This window comes from Scardinius erythrophthalmus (assembly GCF_964197995.2).
Source record: "Scardinius erythrophthalmus genome assembly, chromosome: 23".
NCBI lineage: Eukaryota > Metazoa > Chordata > Actinopteri > Cypriniformes > Leuciscidae > Scardinius > Scardinius erythrophthalmus.
In genome coordinates, this window is record NC_138243.1 from 9,745,086 (window position 1) to 9,769,011 (window position 23,926).

The 23,926-nt window shown below is 37.7% G+C and overlaps 1 protein-coding gene across 2 annotated transcripts; it reads right to left on the minus strand.

Moving 5' to 3' along the window:
* Nucleotides 1–2,321: 2,321 nt before the first annotated feature.
* On the minus strand, nt 2,322–22,469 carry tbc1d10ab (TBC1 domain family, member 10Ab). 2 transcript variants are annotated; one of them, XM_081353854.1, is made up of 10 exons: nt 22,308–22,467; nt 21,578–21,940; nt 14,333–14,429; nt 13,487–13,594; nt 12,587–12,693; nt 12,392–12,506; nt 11,401–11,466; nt 8,084–8,273; nt 6,700–6,854; nt 2,322–5,938 (listed from the first exon to the last, which is right to left on the minus strand). In XM_081353854.1, the coding sequence occupies exons 2-10, from the start codon at nt 21,769–21,771 to the stop codon at nt 5,522–5,524; spliced, it is 1,449 nt and encodes a 482-aa protein (XP_081209980.1). In that variant the 5' UTR covers nt 21,772–21,940; nt 22,308–22,467; the 3' UTR covers nt 2,322–5,521. The 2 variants fall into 2 exon arrangements, with proteins under 2 accessions (XP_081209980.1, XP_081209979.1); XM_081353853.1 differs by having other exon boundaries at nt 21,578–22,469.
* Between the last annotated feature and the right edge of the window lie 1,457 nt (nt 22,470–23,926).

The following is a 23,926-nucleotide window of genomic DNA, read 5'->3' on the forward strand; positions in this document are numbered from 1 at the left end:
ATTATTAGGACACGTTAATTTAAACTTAGAATATATATATATATTGCAATATTCCATTAAAAAATACGAAGAAATAAGATTTCATGGTGACTTTAAAATAACAGTTGTCGTGTTTTTTCACCCTGAACTGTACGGCCGCCTCATGTCTGGGTGGCGCAGGTTTGAGAGGGCGATGTCTGGGTCACCTGTCTCAGATTTGATGCCTTCCACAGCAGAAAAACATGACAGAATTTTCATTTTTATTGAAGAGATCTTTGGACAAGACTATTTTTAGTAAAATGACAGTAAGCATAACAGTGTGCCATGTGGCTGAAAAAAATGGAAAAGAAAGGAGTACAAAAGGAGGAAGAAGTGAGTGGAAGAAACACCGTTGTTCCGTACGATCTGGCATCCGCTACACCTCATGCAGGAGAGGGGATTTCTGCCATAAGCGGTCATAAATAATCACAGCATTTCCTGCAGGTTGCTTTATGAGCGTTCCCCACCGTGCTCAAATCCCCAGATTGATTTACAAAGGAATGTGCCAGTGCACTGTGGATTTCACGTCTGTAGTTTATGGAACCCATAGCTTACAGTGAAGACACCATGAAATCAATATTGATCATTCTTAATTTTTTAGAATATTGCAGTTTATTATAAATTATATATCTTTACACAATCATTATTTTTTATAATTCATGTTCCTTCAAAATCTTGAATCAAAATAACTTCCTCTTGCAGCTCATCTCTTCTCTTCTCTGATGATGTGTTTACTGGTGTGAGGGCGGGGCATTAATCTGTCACTCATACAAGATCGTCCAATAGCAAACCACAACCATCCCGCCCCACATTTGTTCTTGTTTGACAAGCTGTTTCACAATAGGGAAGAAAAGACTATCGCAACTTCTGTTTCATGATGACTTTAAGCGATTTTACAAATCCCAGTGAGCATCTATGCGCAGTCCGAACTGTCAACGATTTAAGGAAGAAATTAACATCGATACTTCACTTTACCGGAATCAGAGCGGGAAATTTGCCAACCAGTCATAGCACACCATTTGACGGAAATAATCAAGGCAAAAAAATTTAAATAAAGTTGTTTTAATTAGTCCCAGGTATAGTTTGTATGCAATTGCTTGCACATCAAAAAAGAGCATGAATGCGACAGGTGTTTGTTTTGGTGAGTAAGTTGATTTTTTTTCTGCAAATGAGATATATAAGCTTTAGTCACATTTACTGCGCTGCATATCAGAGCATTTAGTGGCACTAAAACTGAAAACCGTACTTAAAATCGACATAAAATGGAAGTTACAACAGTCTTTTCTTCCCTGTGACGTATATCAGAGGGCGGGACTTGATTTTGTCCATGGGTAACTGAATGGTTGTGGTTTGCTATTGGTCAATCTCATGTGAGTGACAGGTTGCCCCACCCTCACGCCAGTAAACACCAGAGAAGAGAAGAGATGACGCTGCAAGAGGGAGGGGAAGTTATTTGGATTAAAGATTAAGAGGACACATGAATTAAAAAAAAAAAAATGCCGTGCACGAATAAATCGTTTTTAATAAATACTGCAATATACCATGAAATAAATATTGTCATTTTTGATTTCATGGTGACTTGTACTACAAATTTGTTCAATCACAAAAATGACAAATAAAACATTTGCAGTTCATGAACATTTTGAACTACAGGCATAACCTGTGATTGGCCAGAACTGATGAATTAAAGTTTTGTTTTACTAAAACATTATGCGTTCATTACATTATGGGTCCAAATTGACCCTTGTTAGTGCACATTAGTCTTTTATAAATTAACCTGAGCAAGTTCATTTCTATGCTGATTTTGAATTATGAAATGTAACCATATAAATAACCGCAAATGAATTTAGGTTAAGCCCCACGCATGTTTGATTTGTTTTTTTTATAACAATAATAAATTCAAATAAAACAAATACCAATTTGCAATATCAACACCCGATCTTACGTTAAAATATGATGTATAGGTAAGTTAGAATGTAACTTTTCAGACCAAATTTTACTCCCCAGTTACTGACTTTGAGGTTTGACTAATGCATTTGTCAGAACGGGCTTGGATGACTTTGGCACATCCGCTGACAGGAGGGGGTTCTGGGAAACGCTGTGGTGAGGAGATGAGGAGAGGGGAGCACGCCAGCACCTTTGACATGCAAATCTGCGAGAGCTCAGACAACAGGTGTCCATTGCACACAGCCACAGTACCCTCTTTCACCTCTCCTCATCCCACATTCCCTCGCACTCTTCCCTCCGGACCCTGCCTGACTCACTAATTACTGACGCAAACAACCATTCACCAACTGACACGCTGAGAGGATCACATTTATTTCATGAAAAACTGCTCAAACTCTAATTTGCATACAGTACGATGTAAAAATTTGAGTGTGAATAAGAAAGAAAACATGGAAATGGAATCTAAAATAACTCATTTCTTATCAAAGTGACGTGTGGATTCTCCCAAATAGTGTTGGGATTCAGCTGGTCCCTTTCAAGGGCTCTAAAATGTAAATCTTTGAACCACTGCATCAACGAAACCAGTAAATATGGCAAACACTTTACAATAAGGTTTCATTTGTTAACTGTTAGCATGAAATAAAGCATTCAAATGTTACACTTTAAGGTGTCATTGTTACAGTGTAATTATACATTAAGTACTTAGCAATATCAATTAACCATGTACTTACTATATAATAGCATTAGGGTTTGGTTTAGGGTTAGTTGCATGTAATTATGCATAAAGTATAGCTATTACTACATGTAACAGACACTGTAAAATAAAGTGTTACCCGTTAATCCTGTAACAAATGTATTGCTTATTGTTACTTAATGCACATGTTAACTAATGGAACCTAATTGTAAAGTTACCAATATATGATTACAAAAATGAAAGGTTACAATTTATGTCAGTGTCCGTGTTACAGTGTAATTATACATGCAATTCCTGAATAATAATAATTAATTAAATATGTACACGGTACAGGGTTACGGTTTGGTTTAGGGTTAGTTGCATGTAATTATGCATATTTTACTGTTTTTACTACAGGAACTACATGTAATGTGTAACAAGGACACTGAAAACAAAGCGTTACAAAATTAAGAATATGCTTGCTTCTCTCATTAAAAATATAATATAGCTTTATTACAGCATTGTTTTTGGCACTAAATCTATATGAGAATGCCTTCTCAACCTCAATGCGTGTGATTTCCCACAAGAGCATTGAACCTAATTCTAAAAAGCTTAATAAATATGACACCTGGATCATCAGCGCATACAATTCAGCAGTCGAGAGGTCAAGCATGCATAAGTGTCAGTTTGCGGTCCCTCATAGTGAAATATTGGGTGAATGGTGTCAGTTAAATGAAATAACATCTGATATGAGCTAGACCACTTCCTCTCAAAGAAGAAGACTTGCAGCAATAATGTCTACACCTCAACCAATAAGCGAATACATAGGAAATCTTGCCATAAATGCTCATGAATATACATATCTTACAAGAAGCCGTAGCAAGAAAAGAAATAAAGTCTCATAGTGTTACAATTGTCTTGGCTATTTACATCAGAGAAAATAAATCATTGATATTTAAAAAATATAATTTCTTCACCCTACAAAAGGTCAGAGTATTGTGCCCTACAGCATGCCTTCATTTTTAGTAAATCAAGATGGCAATGTGCAAAAACAATCTCTTGGTCAAGAATTTGACAGTCAAAAGTCATGTACACATTAGATAACATTGGACCGCAACAGAAATACAAGATGATTAACTGGAACATATGGACACACACTGGAATGTGTGCAAACCAGCTTGCCTTATATAATGATTCTCCCAAAAGTTCATTCACTGGATTGATTACGATTGACTTTTGCAGGGAATTAAATCTTTTTAGCAAAATAGTGAATTCTGTTTTCATTTTGGCACTAAGTTAAATAGTTTTATACAGTTAATGTTGTCAGCAATGTCAGAGAACATGAATCTGTAAAAATTTTGGTCATGTGATGTAATCTCTCCCAATTCTGCTCTAGTGTTCGAGAAGGTGAACTGCAACTGAATTTGGGATTGAAAAGAAAAAGAAGCTCAATAGAGTCCCTTAGTGGTCAAGACGATGAGTTACAACTGAATTCAGAGAAATATTTTCTGCCAGGCAGATGCAAAATCTTCCACTCGTTTTGATGCTAATGACAAGTACTTAAAGAGTTAATTACGTTATTATTTACTCACTCTCATTTTCTCTGAAGAATATTTACACAGCTCTGACCTAAAAGTTAAGGAAACACATATGATGTCATATTAACTTGTAAGGCATTTTAATGCCAGATGGGTCACTGTGAAAAAGTGCAGTGTAAAGATTCTTCAAAATTGATGCTTTTTTGTTCCACTGATAAAAATAACAACATGCAGATTTTGAAATAGGATGAGGATTTTTGGGAGAACCATTCAATCAAAAAAAAAATTTATATGTAGGCCTAAATTTAAGATTCATGTATTTGAATTGCATAATTATGAAATTTGAATTACGCAGTTTCAAAAACCTATTAAACTTAATGCGCTGAATATTTGTCAGTCATACATAAATAGAGCAGGAAAGAAAAGGGTAACATTTCTGCACTCAAACTATTTGCACTTATTTGATTTTATTTAAATATTTTCCAAATATATTCAACCAAATTGCTTATAATGAGCATAAATCGTGAAAATAATTACATTTATTCAGTTAAAAAGTATGAACAAATAATATTCAATCAGTTAAAATGAATGTAACAATCATATTGACTGATGATAAATATATAAACCAGGTTATTGTGCATTTAAAACGTTCAGTTTATTAGTACTAAATCTTACACGTTTCATGTCTGTATGACTGACAAATCTGCGTCATATTGTATTAGTCCGAAATTTTCACATGCGTTTTTTCGTATTCGTGAATATTCGTGATTCGGTGGCTCTACATTGTCAAAACACCATTCAAAATGCTTGCTATGGACGCAAAAAATGCAGAAAATTGAACCTGATTCAAATTTTTTTTGACGGACGAGTGTTTCGGATGCGAATTTCGGACTCAGTGTGCAAGGGCCTTAAGGGTGAAAATTGTATATGCAATTCAAATACAAAAATCTTAAATTTAGGCATAAATATTAACGAACAAAAACAGAAAAATGTAATCTCCTGAGGAAGATGGAGGAAATGTACTTGCATCCCACTACAGTGTGTCTTCTGTACTTGCTAGCAGGAACCATGACTGGTTTAAACCGCATGAGAACATCTCATGAACGCTTCATTCAGAGAGATCTGAGACTTGCTTTTGGCTATTTGTCCTTCATTTCATTTCCAAACATGCACATATACACATAATCCTGTAAACACACTTTAAAGCTCATGATGTAAAGTTTCATCCTCTGTAATAACCTGTGACTCCCACAAGTATAGTTTGGTCGTGTGACCTCCCCTCTGATGCGAAATCCTGAGAGTGGGGAGGCAGGGGCGGACTGATGCCAGATGTTTTAGCAGCGGTTCACAGGTATGTGTCGTGCTCTGCGCTGCTAAGACTCTGACTGGAGCTCTGCAGGAGCGTGTCTTTCTGCAGGAGCTGCGAGAGGTTGTCGCTCTGCAATGCTGGGTCTCTGGGTAACGGGTACGGATTATGGGGAGGCGAGGTGTTAATGGTGTCTTTATTCTTCTCCGTTTTGCTCTTCTTGGCTTTTTTCCCTTTGTCCGCCTTGCTCTCGGTGGTCTGCGGTGCCTCGACGATAATTGTGGGGTTTTGTTTGAGCTCTTGACGACTGGGCGGCTCGGCGACCATGATGGCTTTGGCGCCGTGCATTCTGGGTGGGGATTTACAGTGCAGCTCTCCGTGGGTCTCCTTCCAGCGCCGGAGCTGAGAGAGGTGCTCCTTCTCTATGTCTCGCTCAGACACGGGCAATTCAATGACCTGACGGTGGGCAAAAGAGAGGGAGATATACGTCTTAAATGGTCAATAACAATAATAGAAAAGGGAAAAACACTGTATTGTCAAAGTTGATATTGTGGCTCTATATTTGATCAGACACTTGCACGTGTCATTATATTATTAACATTTTACCAAAATTGAACTCAAAAGTTGTTATTAGGTATTCAACCAGGGAATTTTTAGAATTTTGGACGTGCATGTTTTGTCCGTCATCAGAACGGCAGCATTTGAGGCAGCAAGTGCATCGCATTAAACTTTCATCAACTTACGGGTTATAGCGTTTGTTGTAGCTATGTGGGCGCTCAGTTTTTCTGTCATTTGGCCAAAATCTCATGTTTATAAAAGGTGAAGTGCTTCACAAATGCTATTTTGGCTATGAATCGACAACAAATGCTAGACTAAGACACTCCTCTCTGCTCCTCAGATATATATATATATATATTATATCTATTGGGAGACTCAATATCAAGATACGAGGTCTCCATCCAACAGCGTCAATAAAGTTCCTGATTAAGGCAAATCAAATGGTACTAAAGGCAGGCATGTGCCAAAAAGACATGTTACAACCAGCAGGGGGAGACACAGGTTATGTTTGGCTGTTGCTGTCTACACATTGCACAGAGTATAATGTACACTGCCTACTATTTCTATTCAAAATGATCATTCATTCATTCATAATTATAAGAAAAACTATGCAATATGCAACCATTCAAGTGTAACACGTAAGGGTATGTGTGCGATACCTCTTGCACTAGGAAAACCTCTTGCATGTATCGTGGCTCAATAGATCTGAGCAGCTCCATGGTCTCATACTGGCCCTGGCACGCCTTCAGTTTCTCTTGAGATCCCAGCATGCACTTCAGCAGCACCAGACCCACGCGGAAGATGATCTTCACTCCTGCATCACACACAGACATGCATTTCCATTAGGCAACAGTGTATGTAACTTTGGCCACATTCAGACTGCAGGTAAACGTGGCCCAAATCCGATTTTTATTTGCTCACGTGACTCAGATCTGTTTTTGTCATGACAGTGTGAACGGCACAAACCACACGGAATATGATCTTTTCGATTCCAATTCGTGCCACGTCCATGTGTTGTGCTAAATCCTCCGATACAGGTCAGGTGTTTTGCAATGCGACCTCAGTCTGAACAGTCGTATCGGAATTCATGCAACCTTTACGTCACTCTGGATCAACATTCGTCACAATTCTACGCTCATGGTCACTTCAAAGATTTTACATACCCGACGTTATCAAGACAGGTGCGAAAGGTGGTGAGTGAAGTACAGTGATGTGTCATTACAGAGACAGCTCTATACATGCAAAACATGTGGGCTCATAACATGTTTCAATGTACAGTGAGGAAAATAAGTATTTGAACACCCTGCTATTTTGCAAGTTACAATCCCACTTAGAAATCATGGAGGGGTCTGAAATTGTCATTGTAGGTGCATGTCCACTGTGAGAGACAAAATCTAAAAAAAAAAATCAAAAAATCACAATGTATGATTTTTTAACTATTTATTTTTATGACTATTTATAATGTTAAATATATCATGTTTAAAAACTGCTCTCTTTTGTTGCATCCTCGTCTTTGGAGGTATTCATCATCCTCGTCTTTGGAGGTATTCATCATCCTCGGCTTTGGCGGCAAATCACACTATAAATAAATGCGTAATCACTTACTTGGAGCTTTGGTCGACAGGAAACAGACATACAATGAATGTGTTTTCATAACTGATTTTAGAAAAACTAAAATCAACAAATAAAACGTATTACTTTAAAATTATTAACATTGAATAGCTTTACTATTATTCTAAAATGTGCCAAGTAATAATAAAAAGGAGTAGGTTTGAGTGTTGTATGTGTGTTTTGGAACCTGCACACCTCGAGTAAGCAAGCTTTGGGTTAATCAAGCAAGAGTTCAGGGTATATGTGACAGTGAGTTAACCTTGCTTTCTGGAAACCCCTCTGAAGTGAGCATGTAAAACATTTACCCATCTGCTTTGGCATAAAGTTATTGCACTCTGCAAGTAAATGTCACAAGTAGAAAGGTGCAAATCCCCTCTGTGGAGGGGTGAGCTGTGAACAATGGACAAAGTGCACACGGTGTTAAAGTCTCACCCTCACAGAAGAACATGTCCCACACGCGCAGCACAGAGGCCCAGGGCAGCGTTCTAGAGAAGGCACACATGAACCACTCTGTCATGTAGAGGATAGGGTCAATCTTGTGTTTCTTCAGATGCCGGTGGGCCACCGGGGACACGCGCTTGAGCAGAGCGAACAGGATCTCGCCGTCTAACTGGATGGCCTCCTGTGCAGACAGAGATGGGGAAAAAACAAAGAAAGATGTCAAAGTGAAGTCTGGGATGTATTGCAGTGAATCCATTTTCCTATAACCGCTTTCATTGTTAAACAGATTCCCAGCATGCAAATCATCTGTGGTGAAAGATCAGTTTCGCTGATAAGTTCCTACAATCTGACACTGCGAACACAAGACCATGGATGTGTTAAACAAATTTTGACAGCTACAATTCACACGCTAACAACAGAAACGGTAAGAGGAAACCCCGCAGGCAGAAGCAAGTGAGAAAGAGAGAGAGAGAGAGAGTGAGTGAGTGAGTGAGTGAGTGAGTGAGTGAGAGAGAGAGAGAGAGAGAGAGAGAGAGAGAGAGAGAGAGAGAGAGAGAGAGAGAGAGAGAGAGAGAGAGAGAGAGAGAGAGAGAGAGAGAGAGAGAGAGAGAGAGAGAGAGAGAGAGAGAGAGAGAGAGAGAGAGAGAGAGAGAGAGAAACCTGATGTTGGTTTAATCTAGTTCACTCCTTATCTGACAGGCAGGGTCCTGCCGCCCACTCTGGAACATTTGTCTGTTGACTCCTTAGGGTCAGACACAAAAGACCTCACATAATGCTGGATCACACTGGATTCCTGGTAATGGAACAGCCACCCCGCAGAAAAAATAACATTACGCAAAAAAATGACACAATTGTATTCCTTAAACCTGCAAGTAAGCTGAACAAAACTGTTGAGGACAGCAGTTTTGTTAATACTAAAGATTGTACTGGTCAATTTGAGAGCCCAATTAACTGAAACCCTAATACACATCCTAGAGCGATAGGTAACCCCACACAAAATGAAATCCTATTGGTCCACAAACTTGACATTAAACATCAAATGTGTCATGACTGTCTGTGACTGTTGCAATTTCTGTCAGTCCTGACACCTAACCTCGTGATGGTTGCCATGTCGCTAACTACAGCAACAGTTCAACCTGTTTTGTGTCAGGAATTGTTGACCAGAATAGGACTGTTTGTGAACCATCAAATTATTTTTAGACAGTGTGCTCTCAGAGCGGGATGTCATTTCCTCATTTCCTTCTCTCTGGGCCTCTAGTTGGTTCACGTAGTGTTTTTGCGCAGCGCGTCTGTGTTGCACGTCACCACGTAGGCTCACTATTAGCCGACACTGGTCATGTGTGTTATGCGTGATGACGTGCAACACAGACGCGCAGCGCAAAAACACTACAAGGCCCAGAGAGAAGGAAACGAATAGTGGAATAAAGTCGTTATTTTTGTTTGTTTTTGCGCACAAAAAGTATTCTCGTCGCTTGATAAATTTAAGATTGAGCCACTGTAGTCACTTGGACTATATTAACGATCTCTTTAATAACTTTTCTGGGCCAGCAAGTTTCAATCACACTGAAACCTATGGAGGAGTGATCAGCTCTCAGATTTCATGAAAAATATCTTAATTTGTGTTCCGAAGATGAACGAAGGTCTTGCGCTGTTGGAACAACATGAGGGTGAGTAATTACTGACAGAATTAAAATTTTTGGGTGAACTAACCCTTTAAGCAAAAGGTTTCTTTACAAAGATAAATTAAGAAATTAGATTTACTTAATTATTCAGTAAAACGATGTTATTGCAAATATTATTGTTTCTTGTTGCTACTGTAGAAACATGGCACATTTCAATGCAATTTCTGTCAACAGATCCTTCTACATATTACACAATGCACCTTTAATGCTATCAAATTATTAATGTTTTTAATGATGGACTTTAAGTGAGCGCAAAAGTAACTTAAATTTAAAAAACAAATGAGGAAATTAGTCATAATCAGAGAGGAAATAAGCATGCATAATTAAATATTCAACACCGGCCAATATATAACTGACCGATACTGATAAATAAAAAGCAGATAATCAGTACCAATATATCGTGCATCCCTAACTAGACCTTAGGACATTTCTAGTCAACTTTGTTAACAAATAGATATTTAGTTTGATTCTGTAAAACTGTGGAGATTTATGTTTTTAAAAGGCACCCACACTGCACAGTGCAAGATAATCGGGCCAATTTTGGGCCCAATCCTCCTCTTCCGACAATCCTAGGTAAAGTCCCAATTGTTTTGATGGACAGATTGTCTTATCAGATTTTCCTGTGGTGTGAGGTGTGTTAAGAGTGACTGAATCATCGGGACCACACTGATCTAAAATTGTAAATATATGAATGCAAATATGTTGAATATTTACAATCAGAAATCCTGTTGTGTGGGGGAACCCCGAGGACAAACAGGCACACACTCTGTAGATTGTCAAGTGAAACAAAACGATACCCATCAGAAAGCGAGCTGACGGAAGATGGCGACTTCATTCAAACCTTCTTTTTCCCCCCCTGTAAAAAGTAGTCCAAACACTGATATTGCCAACTACTATTGTTATTTCTTCTTGCCCGTCGTCCGCCATGTTTGTTTTACTCTAAAGTTTTGTTTGACTGTGAGATTTTGCCACTTTGTTCACAGTCGAGACTCTGGTTGTTTGTGAATGAATCTGTTAGTGTGTGTTGTGCTTTCCTGGTCACGTCACGGCACTCCACACACACTAGAGGAACAAAACTCTTTTCATCGTCATGTTAGTGGTCTCTCACATTTTGAAAATCTGATAAGAATCCTTTAGTGTGGGCCAGCCTTTATTTTGGGATTAAACTCACAGAATGAATGGGAATGGGATTAAACTCACTGCAGTTTATACGTGGCTAGAGTAGCAGCTCTGAAACCTCTGTTCAATTGCATTCACGCTGCTAACAACCTGAAGCCATAAAATCCCAAGTTAAGTAGAAATTGTTCTGCATAAGTCTTTGAGACGGTGCGCTACAGGTGCAGTTTAACTAGGAGAGCCTGGTTAATCAGTTCTGCTGGGTTAGACAGGCTGTGAAGCATACAAGAGAAGCAACCCTTGAACTCTGATCACACTGAACAACAGCTCTCTACATCAGCAGATTTCCCCTGGCAGAACAGTGCAAACGCAACCTGAGAGCATCAGAGTCTTGTCAGCGATCGATCGAGTGTTTTGTCAGGATGATTGATTGCTCTCGTGTGGATCTGAGGGTTGACAGCATGCAGAGAAGTTCTGAGTGGAGGAGGACTGTGTGTTGTCTGCTCTTACCAAGCCTGCGCTGTAGTATCCGGGCAGATACTTCTCACAGATCTGGACCAGACCCCAGAATGCATCCTACCACAGCATGACCATAAAAGAATAAGAGACCAGATAGGGGTATAAGCTTAATTTGCTTCTGTACTCAAAGCATTTAAACCATTCAAGCAAACTTATTAATGTAGGCGTGTGTGTGTGTGTGTGTGTGTGTGTGTGTGTGTGTGTGTGTGTGTGTGTGTGTGTGTGTGTGTATATATATTTTAAGGATGTGAGAGACTAGTCGATTAAAATATACTACTGCTGCTAGTCAACTTGGAAATACTAATCGTCTATATATATATATATATATATATATATATATATATATATATATATATATATATATATATATATATATATATATGTGTGTGTTTATTTATATGTAAAAATTACCCATTAATTGTAATTTAAGTGAAATTACTGAACTTAAATATACGAGCTTGATAAAAAGTCACATCTGTACATATTTGTGTCACATCTGTGTGTGTATTTATTTATATGCATATAAATGATATATTAATGATTTGATAACACTTGCAGCATTTATATATAATGCATTATAAAAGTATTTTAATGCCTTAATGCAATTATGCCTGTAAAGCACATATGATCTCACTAATAATTACAACCAACAATAATAAATGCATTAGAATACTTAATATAATATATCCCTTGTTCCACCTTGAGAGCATATAATGCATGAAAACATGATGACAAACAACCAATTGATGTAACAAAGAATCTGCAAATATTATAATGCATTTTAACATTGCATTGAAACATACATTATGAATACCTTTATAATGTTTTATACAAGAAGGCTTCAGATAAAGTGTTACTGATTACTATAGTGTTTTATTATAACACATAAAACAGTTCAATAGATAACTGTATAAATCAATAAATTATTGATGACAGGCATCCAGGGGCGAGTGAGTGATCAGAGAGGAGCGCAAACACGAACCTCAGCAGGCATGTGCATGAGCAGCACTGCGGCTATAGGGGCCTGAGCCTGACAGTAACCCTCCTCCGGCCGGTGCAGTGTGTACGCCTTCAACACCCGGAACAGATCCTGCTGCCTGCACACACACAGATCAATGCGTTGTGCAACAGAACTGATGAGGTTCAAAGGCTGAGGCTTGTAGGTGAGGTGACGTACCCGTGGCCTCCTCGAGCTACAAACATCTCGTGGAACGGAAACTGTCTGTGAAGGTCTTTTTCTATCACGTCCAGCCATTTAGGATCTCCTGGCTGACTGTCCAACTCCTGCCAAGTCAAGTCACATTTATTCATATAGTGCTTTATACTATACAGATAGTTTCAAAGCAGATTCACTTTAACAAAACAGGAAAATAAGTGTTAATGTAAAGTAGCTCTAGAGAGAACAATACTGTCATTTTTCAGCTCAATGTTGTTTCAATTCAATTCAATAACTGTCAATGTTGCAAAGTTCATCAATTACGAAAGTAGTTCAAATTATTCAGCTAAAGTCAGTTCAATATTGATTCAATGAGTAGATGTTGCCAAGGTAGTGCTCATCCACTTTTGTTTCCAGTGCCAGTTAAATCGATAATATTACTGAATATGAATTGCCTTTTAAACCCCAAAATACAATGATAACTGACAGCACAAGACTTAAAACTGACATAAATAGATTTAAGATAGCATTAAAATGCATCATATTGTTACATATATTATTACATATTATTATAACAATTTAAAATAACTGTTCTATATTGTAATATATGTTAAATAGTAATTTATTCCTGTTATCAAAACATGATAACATTGTTTTTTCAGGATTCTTTGATGAACAGAAAGTTCAAAAGGAAAGCATTTAAAATAGAAATGTTTTGCAACATCTTAAATGTCTTTGCTGTCACTTTAGACGAATTTGCATCCTTGCTTAATAAAATAATTAAATTATTTGGCTGAAAATATAGACATTTAGCTGAAATAAGGTGTCTCAGAAGGTGGCAGAATCGAGTTGTTTTGGAACAGTGGTGTGGTGCTACCAAAGGCTCGAGTGGACAAACCTTGGAGATGCTCTCAGTCTCACCTGAAATTTGCCCAGATTCTGCTCTTTCTTCACTTTGCCTCCAGAAAGATAAAGCCACGCACGACCTCTGAGTGATGGAGGGATGCCCTTCTGACAACGCAACTTCACCTTCAGAGAGGCGGAGAGAAAGACAGTGGGATTGTACACTTGTATTTTAGGATGACCTACGACCCTTAATGGCCAGTGACATTTGCCATTACACAAATATTAAATGAAACTGAGAACTTGTGTTAATAAACCTCATTTATACTTCTGTGTGAGTGTGAGTGGTCATTTAGTGTGCTTTCAAAACTCACTACAGCAGCATTAATAGACATAAAGAAAGAGCATTTCATTTCTATATATGCTTAAAATGACATTTTGATGGCAAAATGTAACTGGAATAATTATAGATATCGCAAATGTTCGCAACAGGCCTTGTGGAGCTGAATTACAGTAATTATGCATGAGCTGCAGATGTGGCGTCTAGCTGCTGTTAACTTGTGAAATGACTAACTCAGTGTTTTGTCTGGAAGGTTAGTCACTGAAGTGAGATTCAGCACCAAGATAATCATCAATGAGAATTAGAAAAGCAAATGGTAAAAAGCCATCTAACATTATTGTAGAGACTAGTGTCACAGAGTTTTTTTGCGGGCCTGCTCATAACTTTATCTGATTCTATTAAACAGTTTGTGAAGCAAACGGTGTGTGAGATGTGTAGTCAAATTCCTAAGATAGCATCAAGTGGACATGATTGCTGTTGTTGAACGTTTTATGAACGTTACGGCATTCTCTAAAGAATTTGAGCTATTCGAGAACAAAAGTAAAACCTGTGGACAAACACAGGCCTGTTTGCCAGAGTCCAACCTTCTTGTGTTTTTTGGCCATCCACTTGTCCCAACTGTTCAGCATATCCAGCCATTTGGCTTCTCTCTGCCGGATCACGTCTGGAGGAATATCATCACTGTATCGAGAGAGAACAAAGAGAGATTAGATCATTTATCTGATATGATATGCATGTAAGCACACCCACACATACAAAATCACGCATGCTAACAAATATGGGGTTAGGAACAGAGAACCGGTCCTTGTTCAGAACAGACGTTCATGACAATCTGTTCTATTAATGGTAATGGTGTATCTGATCTGTGTTTATAAAAAATACCCTGACAGTGTTTTCTGCAAAGCTATTCACCAGCAGAGCATCCCTGCTACTGAATCTACAGTGGCAGTTTTAATCAGCCTAACAACTCACTTCCTCACTGAACCGGTCAGAGTGCTTCTTCACCAATCAGAACCACGCTTTCTTCATGTCTAGCTCAACAGGAAACCAGAAACCTGTTACTGTGTTATGTGTAGTTAAATATACATTTAGTTGTACCAAAAAAATCTGAAAAGCAGATTTAAAGAATTGGGAAAAAATTGCTTCTAATCCCTATGTAATACATTTAGAAGAAGCTCATCCTTTCATATTTACAAACTCACCCCTATTTATTTACAAACCCATCTTTATATCTATATGTTTAGAAATGTATCCCTATATATTTACAAACTCATCTCTATGTTTAGAAATTATTCCCTATGCATTTACAAACTCGTCCCTATATTTTTAGACATTCATCTCTATATATTTGCAAACTCATCCCTTTGATTAGAAATGAATCCCTATATATTTACAAACTTGTCCCTATGTTTAGAAATCCATCCCTATATATTTACAAACTCATCCCTATGTTTAGAAATGAATCCCTATATTTACAAATGCATTCCTATTACAAACTCATGCCCGTTTAGAAATGCATGCCTTTATATTAACAAATGCATCTCTCTCTATATATATATATAAACTCATCCCTATGTTTAGAAATTCATCTCTATATATTTACAAATGCATCCCTATTCATCCCTGTGTTTAGAAAATCATCTTAAACACAGGGATGTCTTTACAATACATTGTCTATATACAGTAGTCAACATTTGAAGTGGATCAAAACCTTTTTTGATCCACTTCCAATGTTGACTACTGTATTTACAAACGCATCCCTATATATTACAAGTGCATCCCTATGTTTAGAAACTTATTAAATTGCTATTCATTTACAAACCCAACCCTATACAGTATATATATATTTATAATTTAGAAGCTTGTTAACTCTTGACCTCATATGTCCACTCCAACTGTTTGAAAAGCATAACGTGTGTGTAAAATTAGCTCAACTGAATCAGAGTACTGTAGGCGTCTTCATATGTTCACAGGAAGTTCTTCTGACGGAAACTCAAAACACAAGCTGCTTTCCACTGCTGAAGAAAAATCACCCATTTTTAACTACTACCGTCGTGTTTAGCAACATGTCTTCAAATAAATTACTTGGTTGCACAACCTCTATGTGAAGTTAATGTGGGATGACTGTTTATAAGAATGTTCTGGGCAGACAGATGGAGATCACAGGGGAAAGCCCTGTTTCTGGGAATCTTTCTGTCTGATTGTGTTCATGTGACCCCAGCACCTCGGCCTAAAAGCCTTTTTATTACAACCAGCTGACAGACACACCCTTACATATGAGATTGAGTGGCTTTATATAAGATAAAACACAGGAAAATATTACAATACAGAGATTTAGTCATTTTCCTTCAAAAAACGTGAGCGCATGTCTGTACAAAACCTGACACTACAATTAGGGTTAGGGGTAAAAGCATTAGAAACAACACTGGCTCTGGTCCTGCTTCTGTGTGTCACAACTGCAGTGACCGAAGCTCTGATCGGTGGACTGACTCAGGTCAACAGATCCGACATATTAAGCACTGAAGATATTGACAGTGCTTTTACTTATCAAATCGGAAAAGATTAGCATACACTGAATGATAAAAGATTACACGATTATTACTCAAAGCCCCCGTTGAATAAGAAACAATGACATGATGCTGATTAACCATATGAAAACAATACAAATAAAAAAGTACATTTCCAAGAATGTGAGACATATTTTTTCTTTTCTTTATTTTGGATAATCTTATTTTTCACTGATGGATGAAAACTATGTTGGGGAAGTCCATCCCTGAGAAACCATCCAACGCACCCAATAATCCTTTGGCAAAAGGTTAGAGACCGGACAGGCTGCGTAAACCCTGAAGGCACACACTCACGCACGGTCTTGAAATGGAAAGCAATTATACTCGCACACACACCGTGTGTACACAGATTACGCAGTCCAGATTGGATTATCGTCAGCGATCAGATTACAAATGACTGCGGTTGTTCAGATCTATAGAACAGAAACAGGGCCCGCCGCTCGCCTGTTTACTTTTCCCGTGTACGCAGGTCCAGCTAATAGTGTTATGCTGAAAACACAAAGACAGAGATGAATGTAGGCTGGAGGACGGACTGAAGTACAAGAGGAGCGGTCTCATGGAAAGGGTAGGGTAGTGCACTTTCACCCAACAAGTATCGTATAAGTACTCTAAAAGTGTTTCCTTTCACCGTATAGACACGTTCTTCAGGTCAAAGCAGAAAGCCTGCAGTTAGTAGAGGAAAACAGGAAGCACATGACTGCAGCGGGAAAAATCCCTTCGTTCCCTTCCTGGTACTCTCTATATATGGACAAAACAACAGGCAGGCAGACAGACAAACTGGCTGATTAAAGAACTGAAAGTGTCAATGTTAATATATGAAGGGCTGTCACCGATTTCTAGTTGATTAGCAATCGTTTAAGCCATTAGTCGGCTAGTCGCAAGTTTAAATGTTAATTTAATTACTTAAATGTGTGTGTGTGTGTGTGTGTGGGGTTGGGGGTTGGCTGAGAAAGAATTTTATATGTAATATTACTAACAATAGCCATTTTCCATCAACCTGTTTTTAAGCAAGTTTTGGGAAATCAACAACAAAAACCATTGATGAATACACCAAGATGCAAATAAAAACGTATGCGCTCAACTGAGTCGGATTATTAGTTCGAAGATGACATGCGCATAAACTATGATGGAAACACATTCACCAAATATATACCTTGATGCGCAACAAAAAAACTCGCTTGACTTTGCCCCTACAGATGATTTGATTGGATAAAGGGACTAACCAGTGGACCAATTTCATTGCACAGCATCTCAGATGTTGTTTTTACAGTGGCCGAGAGAGCGCAACGCGCTGCAACTGAAGAAAACACATACAAATACAAAAACACCCGCAAATTAAGAAAACATCATCATCAGTTTCACAACACGTGTGCTCCAAATACTCACAACACAACCAAATACAGAAACGCACTGCAAATAACAGACCACAACAAAAATGTTTCCGGGGACCCCAATAAGTGACAAACCCGGCTGGGACGTGCTTACTTGATGAAAACACCAAGCGCCTAATAATAGGGGCAAGTGTAACCCAAAAGTCGCAGGTTCGAGTCTCAGTACCAGCAGGAAATGTAGATGGGGAGTGAATGAACATGCGCTCTCTTCCACTCTCATTACCCACAACTGAGGTACCTAACCCCCAATCGCTCTACAGGCGCCACAGCAAAAATGGCTACCCACCGCTCCGGGTGTGTGTCCAATACTCACTGCTGTGTGTGCGCACTTGGATGGGTGAAATGCAGAGCACTAATTCTGAGAATGGGACACCATACTTGGCTACACTTCACTTCACTAATAATAGCGCATATTTATCTAGGTTAATGTTAGAGCAAGATAAGATGATAAGCCATGTTTGAGGTTGATGAATGATAGGCGAACATTTGAATTTCCTGCCCAACATAATTACCATATGGGCCAGTCGTGTTAACGGACTGTGTGACTTTGCCACTTCCTGTGGAGGTTTTTATTTTTGCAACCAAAATTTGAGTGTATACACAAACAAAACAAAAGCACATGAAGGCAGCATTAGCCTCTTCTAAAAAACTAATGTTTGGTCGACTATTAGATGGCAACCCTAATCATACAGATAGTTCAGACTAAATTCAGATTGGATGAACCATGTTCAAAGTGAGAACTATTTTTGGCCACAAGTTAAGTCAGTTTGAATAAAAAAGTTCCTATTTGTAAAATATCCCAAAATCAGAGAACATCATAAGACACAAATACAGATGAAGCTCTGTTGTGTGCTTGCCGAACGTGAACAGGTTCACCAAAACGCTCCCCAGAGGCTTGGCGCTCAGTTTCATCTCCATGGCAGTAGCAAACAAACGGAGGGAAACAAAAGCCAAGAAGTGAAATGTCATAAATGAGTCTTCTCCATAGAGAAGTGCAACTGTCATTGTCAATTGTGCAGACAAACTGTCCTCGTAGCATAAGCACAGTCATCTCTCTTTAACAGACTTTAATTTCATTAAGCATGAATGATTTTTCTGTCATGATGGTCCACAGAAAACAAAGAATCCTCAAAGACCTCTTTTATATGATCTTCGATGGGAAAGAAAGAGCGATGTGTGTGAGAGAGAGAAGGAAAATTGGAGAAAAATGCTATTTTCCAATAAAAATGCACATAAAGGGCTAAAGCAGATTTTCCTACAGTCGAAGTCAAAGCCAATGTAATGCATTTCTTATAAGATAGAGAATCAGCATACTTCTGAGGAGTGGATTTTGATATGGTAAAAAAAAATGGAGCTGAGAGTATTTACACAAATGAAAAAATCTTTACTATCTTTCAAAAGTTTGGGTCGTGAGGTCTCTGATGATTTGAAAGAAGTCTCTTTTTCTCACCAAGGCTGCATTTATTTGATCAAAAACAGTAAAAACAGCAATATTGTGAAATATTATTACAATTTAAAAGAACTGTTTCCTATTTGAATATATTTTTTAAACTGTAATTTATTCCTGTGCTCAAATCTGACACATGATCCTCCAGAAATCATTCCAATATGATTTGATGCTCAAGAAACATTTCTGACTATTATCAATGTTGAAAACAGTTGTGCTGTTCATATTGTGTGTGTGTGTGTGTGTGTGTATATATATATATATATATATATATATATAAACTGCAAAAAAAAGAAAAAAAAAAGAAACATCTGATTTTATACTGTATTTTAAAGATAATTTTGTAAAATCCAAATAAGCTTTACAGAGTTTTATTGGAAAGTATAAACACTCTTTGCACATGCAGAACAGTCCTTAAAGGGTTAGTTCAACCAAAACTGAAAATTATCCCATGACTCACTAGGTGTATATGTAGCCATCCTAGGTATGGCCTTTCAGATTAAATGCATTTTCTGCCAAGCAAAATGTAAATCGCAAGCATTTCATTGTGTTACACAAGATGTGTTATCTGCCAAAGTATTACATAAGTGAACATGCGGGGATCAGTGAATGTAAAGAATTTACAGAGCTTATGGAGATTTTGTGTGGATCTGCAAGCACTCATAAGAGTTTAAAGCAGACCCAATGTCTTGAGCTATTTTATCAGAGAGTGAAACTATTTAGACGCCTGACCGCCACACTATTGCCTGTAGAATGAACTGAATGAGTCACTGAGCAGTTTTATTTCACAACTGAAAACACTTGCAGGGAAGTTCTGCCAAAACAAATCAATGAGCCATTCTGAGTGCTAACGGGAGTTCACAGCAAGAAGGGAAACGTCCTGCATGAGAGCCTAATGAGAGACTGGAAAGAAACATTCTGTTACAAAGGGAATAAGGGAGATTCTTCATGTGAACTGTAGAGGACTGATGTGCCTTTCTGTGACTAATTCAACAGCAGATTCATTTAATCAGTGCATGTTTCCTTGGCCAAACAGAACTGCATTGTCCCGAGCCATTAGAGACACTCATAAGTCAATGCAAAACAGACAAGTTATTTGTAATAGATGCATAGGAAGAGAATGCAGGCAATTTACTTGATCATCTAAAGAAAAAATGAATTTGGCGTGAACATTAGTTTGTACAATATATCCAGTCTTGAGACTAATACACTAGTTGTATGGGGTAAGGCTTTTTATTTTGAAAGATATAAATAGTTTTATTGCACAAGGATGCATTAATTTGTTAGACATTAATGATGTTACAAAAAAATATATTTCAAATAAATGCTGTTCTTTTGAACTTTCTATTTTTCAAAGAATCCTGAAAAAAATTGTATCACATTTTCCACAAATATATTAACCTAGACAAATGGTTTTAACATGGGTAATAATAAATGTTTCTTGAGCATCAAATCATCATATTAGAATGATTTCTGAAGGATCATGTGACACTGAAGACTGGAGGAATGATGCTGAAAATACAGCTTTGATCACAGGAATAAATCACATTTCAAAATATATTCAAATAGAAAAAGGTTATTTTAAAATATTGCTGTTTTTACTGTGTTTTTGATATTTAATATAAAAAAAAACATTTTTTTTCCAAATAAATGCAGTCTTGGTGAAAATAAGAAACTCAACTCCTCAAAAACATTTAACAAATCTTACCAACCTCAAAACTTTTGAATGGTAATGTGTAAATTATACCAATATTTACACTTTTCTGCTTTATTGGGCCTCCAAATAAATAGTAAATTCACAAACAAATTAAGAATATGGAAAGCAAATGATATCACACAGACACAGCTTATGATATTACATAAGAATATCCGTCCGGTATTACATGGCTGGAGGAACGTGAGCTAAACAAGCACTTCTCAAAGCTAGTCGGCTTAGAAGAACTCAGCAAGAACAACCACTGGGGACTTTAGTGGTGTTAAAGACCTGTCAACTCATCTGCGCTCACATGGAAGAGGACTTTCAGCAAAGACTGTCCTCAGAGTCCACTTAATGCAGGTCTGAAAATGTGGCACAAATTCACAAACCAAAACAAAAAAACATCATATGCTTCATAGTAACTTTCATGAGGAGATCCTTAACAAACATTAGTAAGGACATTTTAATATATACATACATACACACACACACACACACACACACACACACACACACATACATATATATATATATATGCATATATGTGAAAGTTTCAAAATCACATGACAGTTATAACTATTGAGGTATTATATGACTCTGAATAATATTTGTTAATGTTATCAATATCAATAAAAGTTAGTATAGTGTTACTGATTCTCTGGCATAAACTGACAGGTATTTATGGTTAATGTCTCTCTTTAACCTCCATAAATGTGAGTGCCACTTACTTTTCTCCTGCGCTCTGTTGAGCTCCTCCTATGAACCCATATCTGTCGGTCTGGGTCTCCGTGTTGGCGAACCCGTTGAGCTCGGAGTCTGAGCCCAGAGAAGAGCTCTCGTGCTCGGCCAGATTATCCGGCGTGGCCCGCGGACTCCTGCCGTCCCTCCACTGCACTCCGTTCCCCGACTGAAGCTTAGCCATGATGAATATGCGCTCCAAACGCGACAAATGAACTTGCTTTTGGACCAAGCAAGAATAAAATGTCTTTTGACACACAGATAGTGGATTTCCTCCTGACAACCGCCTCAAACTATCAACACACTGAGATTTGAGCCTCACAGCCTCCAGTGACACTAACGATACGCCATATCTGATGGTGAAGACATTAAAGTGAAGTAAAACTGAGGTTTATCTGACCCTGACAGGCCATTGTGGATATTTACCACCAGCTATATCTATAAACGACAGTTTCACAGAAGACACGTACATAAATACATATTATTAATGAATGTATTAAATTAGCTTAGCAAAGTAATAATAGGCTATCTCTCCGTCTGAGGGAATCTCTAGCGCTAGTTTAGTATGGCTGAAACTCGACTGAATGTAAGTTAATGTTTGTCTTCTGTCAGATTCTGTCAAACAAACCACAATTGTAAGTTATAAGCTAACAAGCTAACCTGGCGTAAAAAAGCACAGCTTGACAACTCTCCGTATAGACGAATGAAACTCAGACTCACTGTGTTGTAAAGTCAGCGTTTGTGTAATGTTTCTGACGCGATGGCTTTAATCTTATTTCATATAATCTGTGTTTATGAGCGTTTGTATGAGACTAACTGAGTGGCTTGAGCTAAAGACGCAGTCGCGAGCTTTAAGGAGGCGTGGCTGATTATGCGCAGTACAGCGCGCGCGTGCACAATGCAGTATTATTTACATCACCTTATAATTGCAAGTGCAAACATTAACATAATAAACATAATAATTACCTCTATTGATTGATAATATACACAAATTTTGACATATAGATATGTTTACATCGTTTTCGGTACATAACAAACAGCAATGTATTGTAATTTATGTTTATTAATATGTTTGTATGGTGTAGCTAGGCTACACATAAAATAATTATGATTATTAAATAATAGTAAAAATATTTGGCGTATTAAAATAATTTAATAATGTTTATTTATTATTTATTTAACTGCTTATTTTACATCCTAAAAGGCTTTCCAGTAACTTCGAGCTCAATGGTTAACCATGTCATCTGCACTGATTATTGCCGCTCATTATGGCAAAGCAATTATACGTGTATCCTTCACATGCTGCTCTCATGATTGTCATAAAAGTGCCCTAAGGAAGTCGACTCGTGATGAACGTTCTTACACTCATTCAGTTCACATGAGCACGAACACACACACACACACACACACACACACACACACACACATTCGGATGTAGGCCTACTTTGTGATTCAAAAAAAAAAAAAAAGGAGTTTGAATGTATCTTCTATAAACAGATATATTTTCAGATTTCAGTGCTGGAAGGTCATTATTCAGTCCAAATGAAGCTAATGGCTGCCCTCCTGTGGGTGACTCAAATATCACCATGTGCCAGAGGCACGTGAAGGTTGATTCACGTGCAGGGCGAATGCAAATTATGGGATAGCACAATCAAAATCTATAGTAAAATCTGAATCATAATCGAGCCGAGTGCAAACAAAATTCAATTCTGCTGTAAAGAAGCTCTAAAAAGACAATAGTGTCATTATTCAGTCAGTTCAGTGTTGATTCGGTTGAGTTCAATAACTGTGTAAAGTTCATCAATACGGAATGAGTTCAATTCAGCTTTTAAGCAGCTCTGGAGAAAACAATGATCTCATCATCCATCTCAGTGGTCTCATCAGATAGTGTCAGTGCAGTCTATAATGTTGCAGAATATTAAGGGATAGTTCACCCAAAAATTAAAATTCTGACATAATTTACTCACCCTCATGTTGTTCCAAACCTGAATGAGTTTCTTTCTTCTGTTGAACACAAAAGAAGATATTTTGAAGAATGTTGGTAATGCTGGTTACCAACATTCTTCAAAATATCTTCTTTTGTGTTCAGCAGAACAAAGAAACGCTACAGGTTCGAAACAAGTTGAGGATGAGTAAATGATGTCAGAATTTATGTAGTATTTTTGCTATTTACAAACACATATTTCATTCTTGTGGGCTCTGTTTAAACCAAGACACCTCATCATCTGTATTTTTCAGCATCTTTTGATTTTTGTTCACAGATTAGGTTAACAACTCTGTACCACACTGAATTACACACTGTAAAACAAAAGTTGCTGCCTTAATTTTTTTAAGGACAA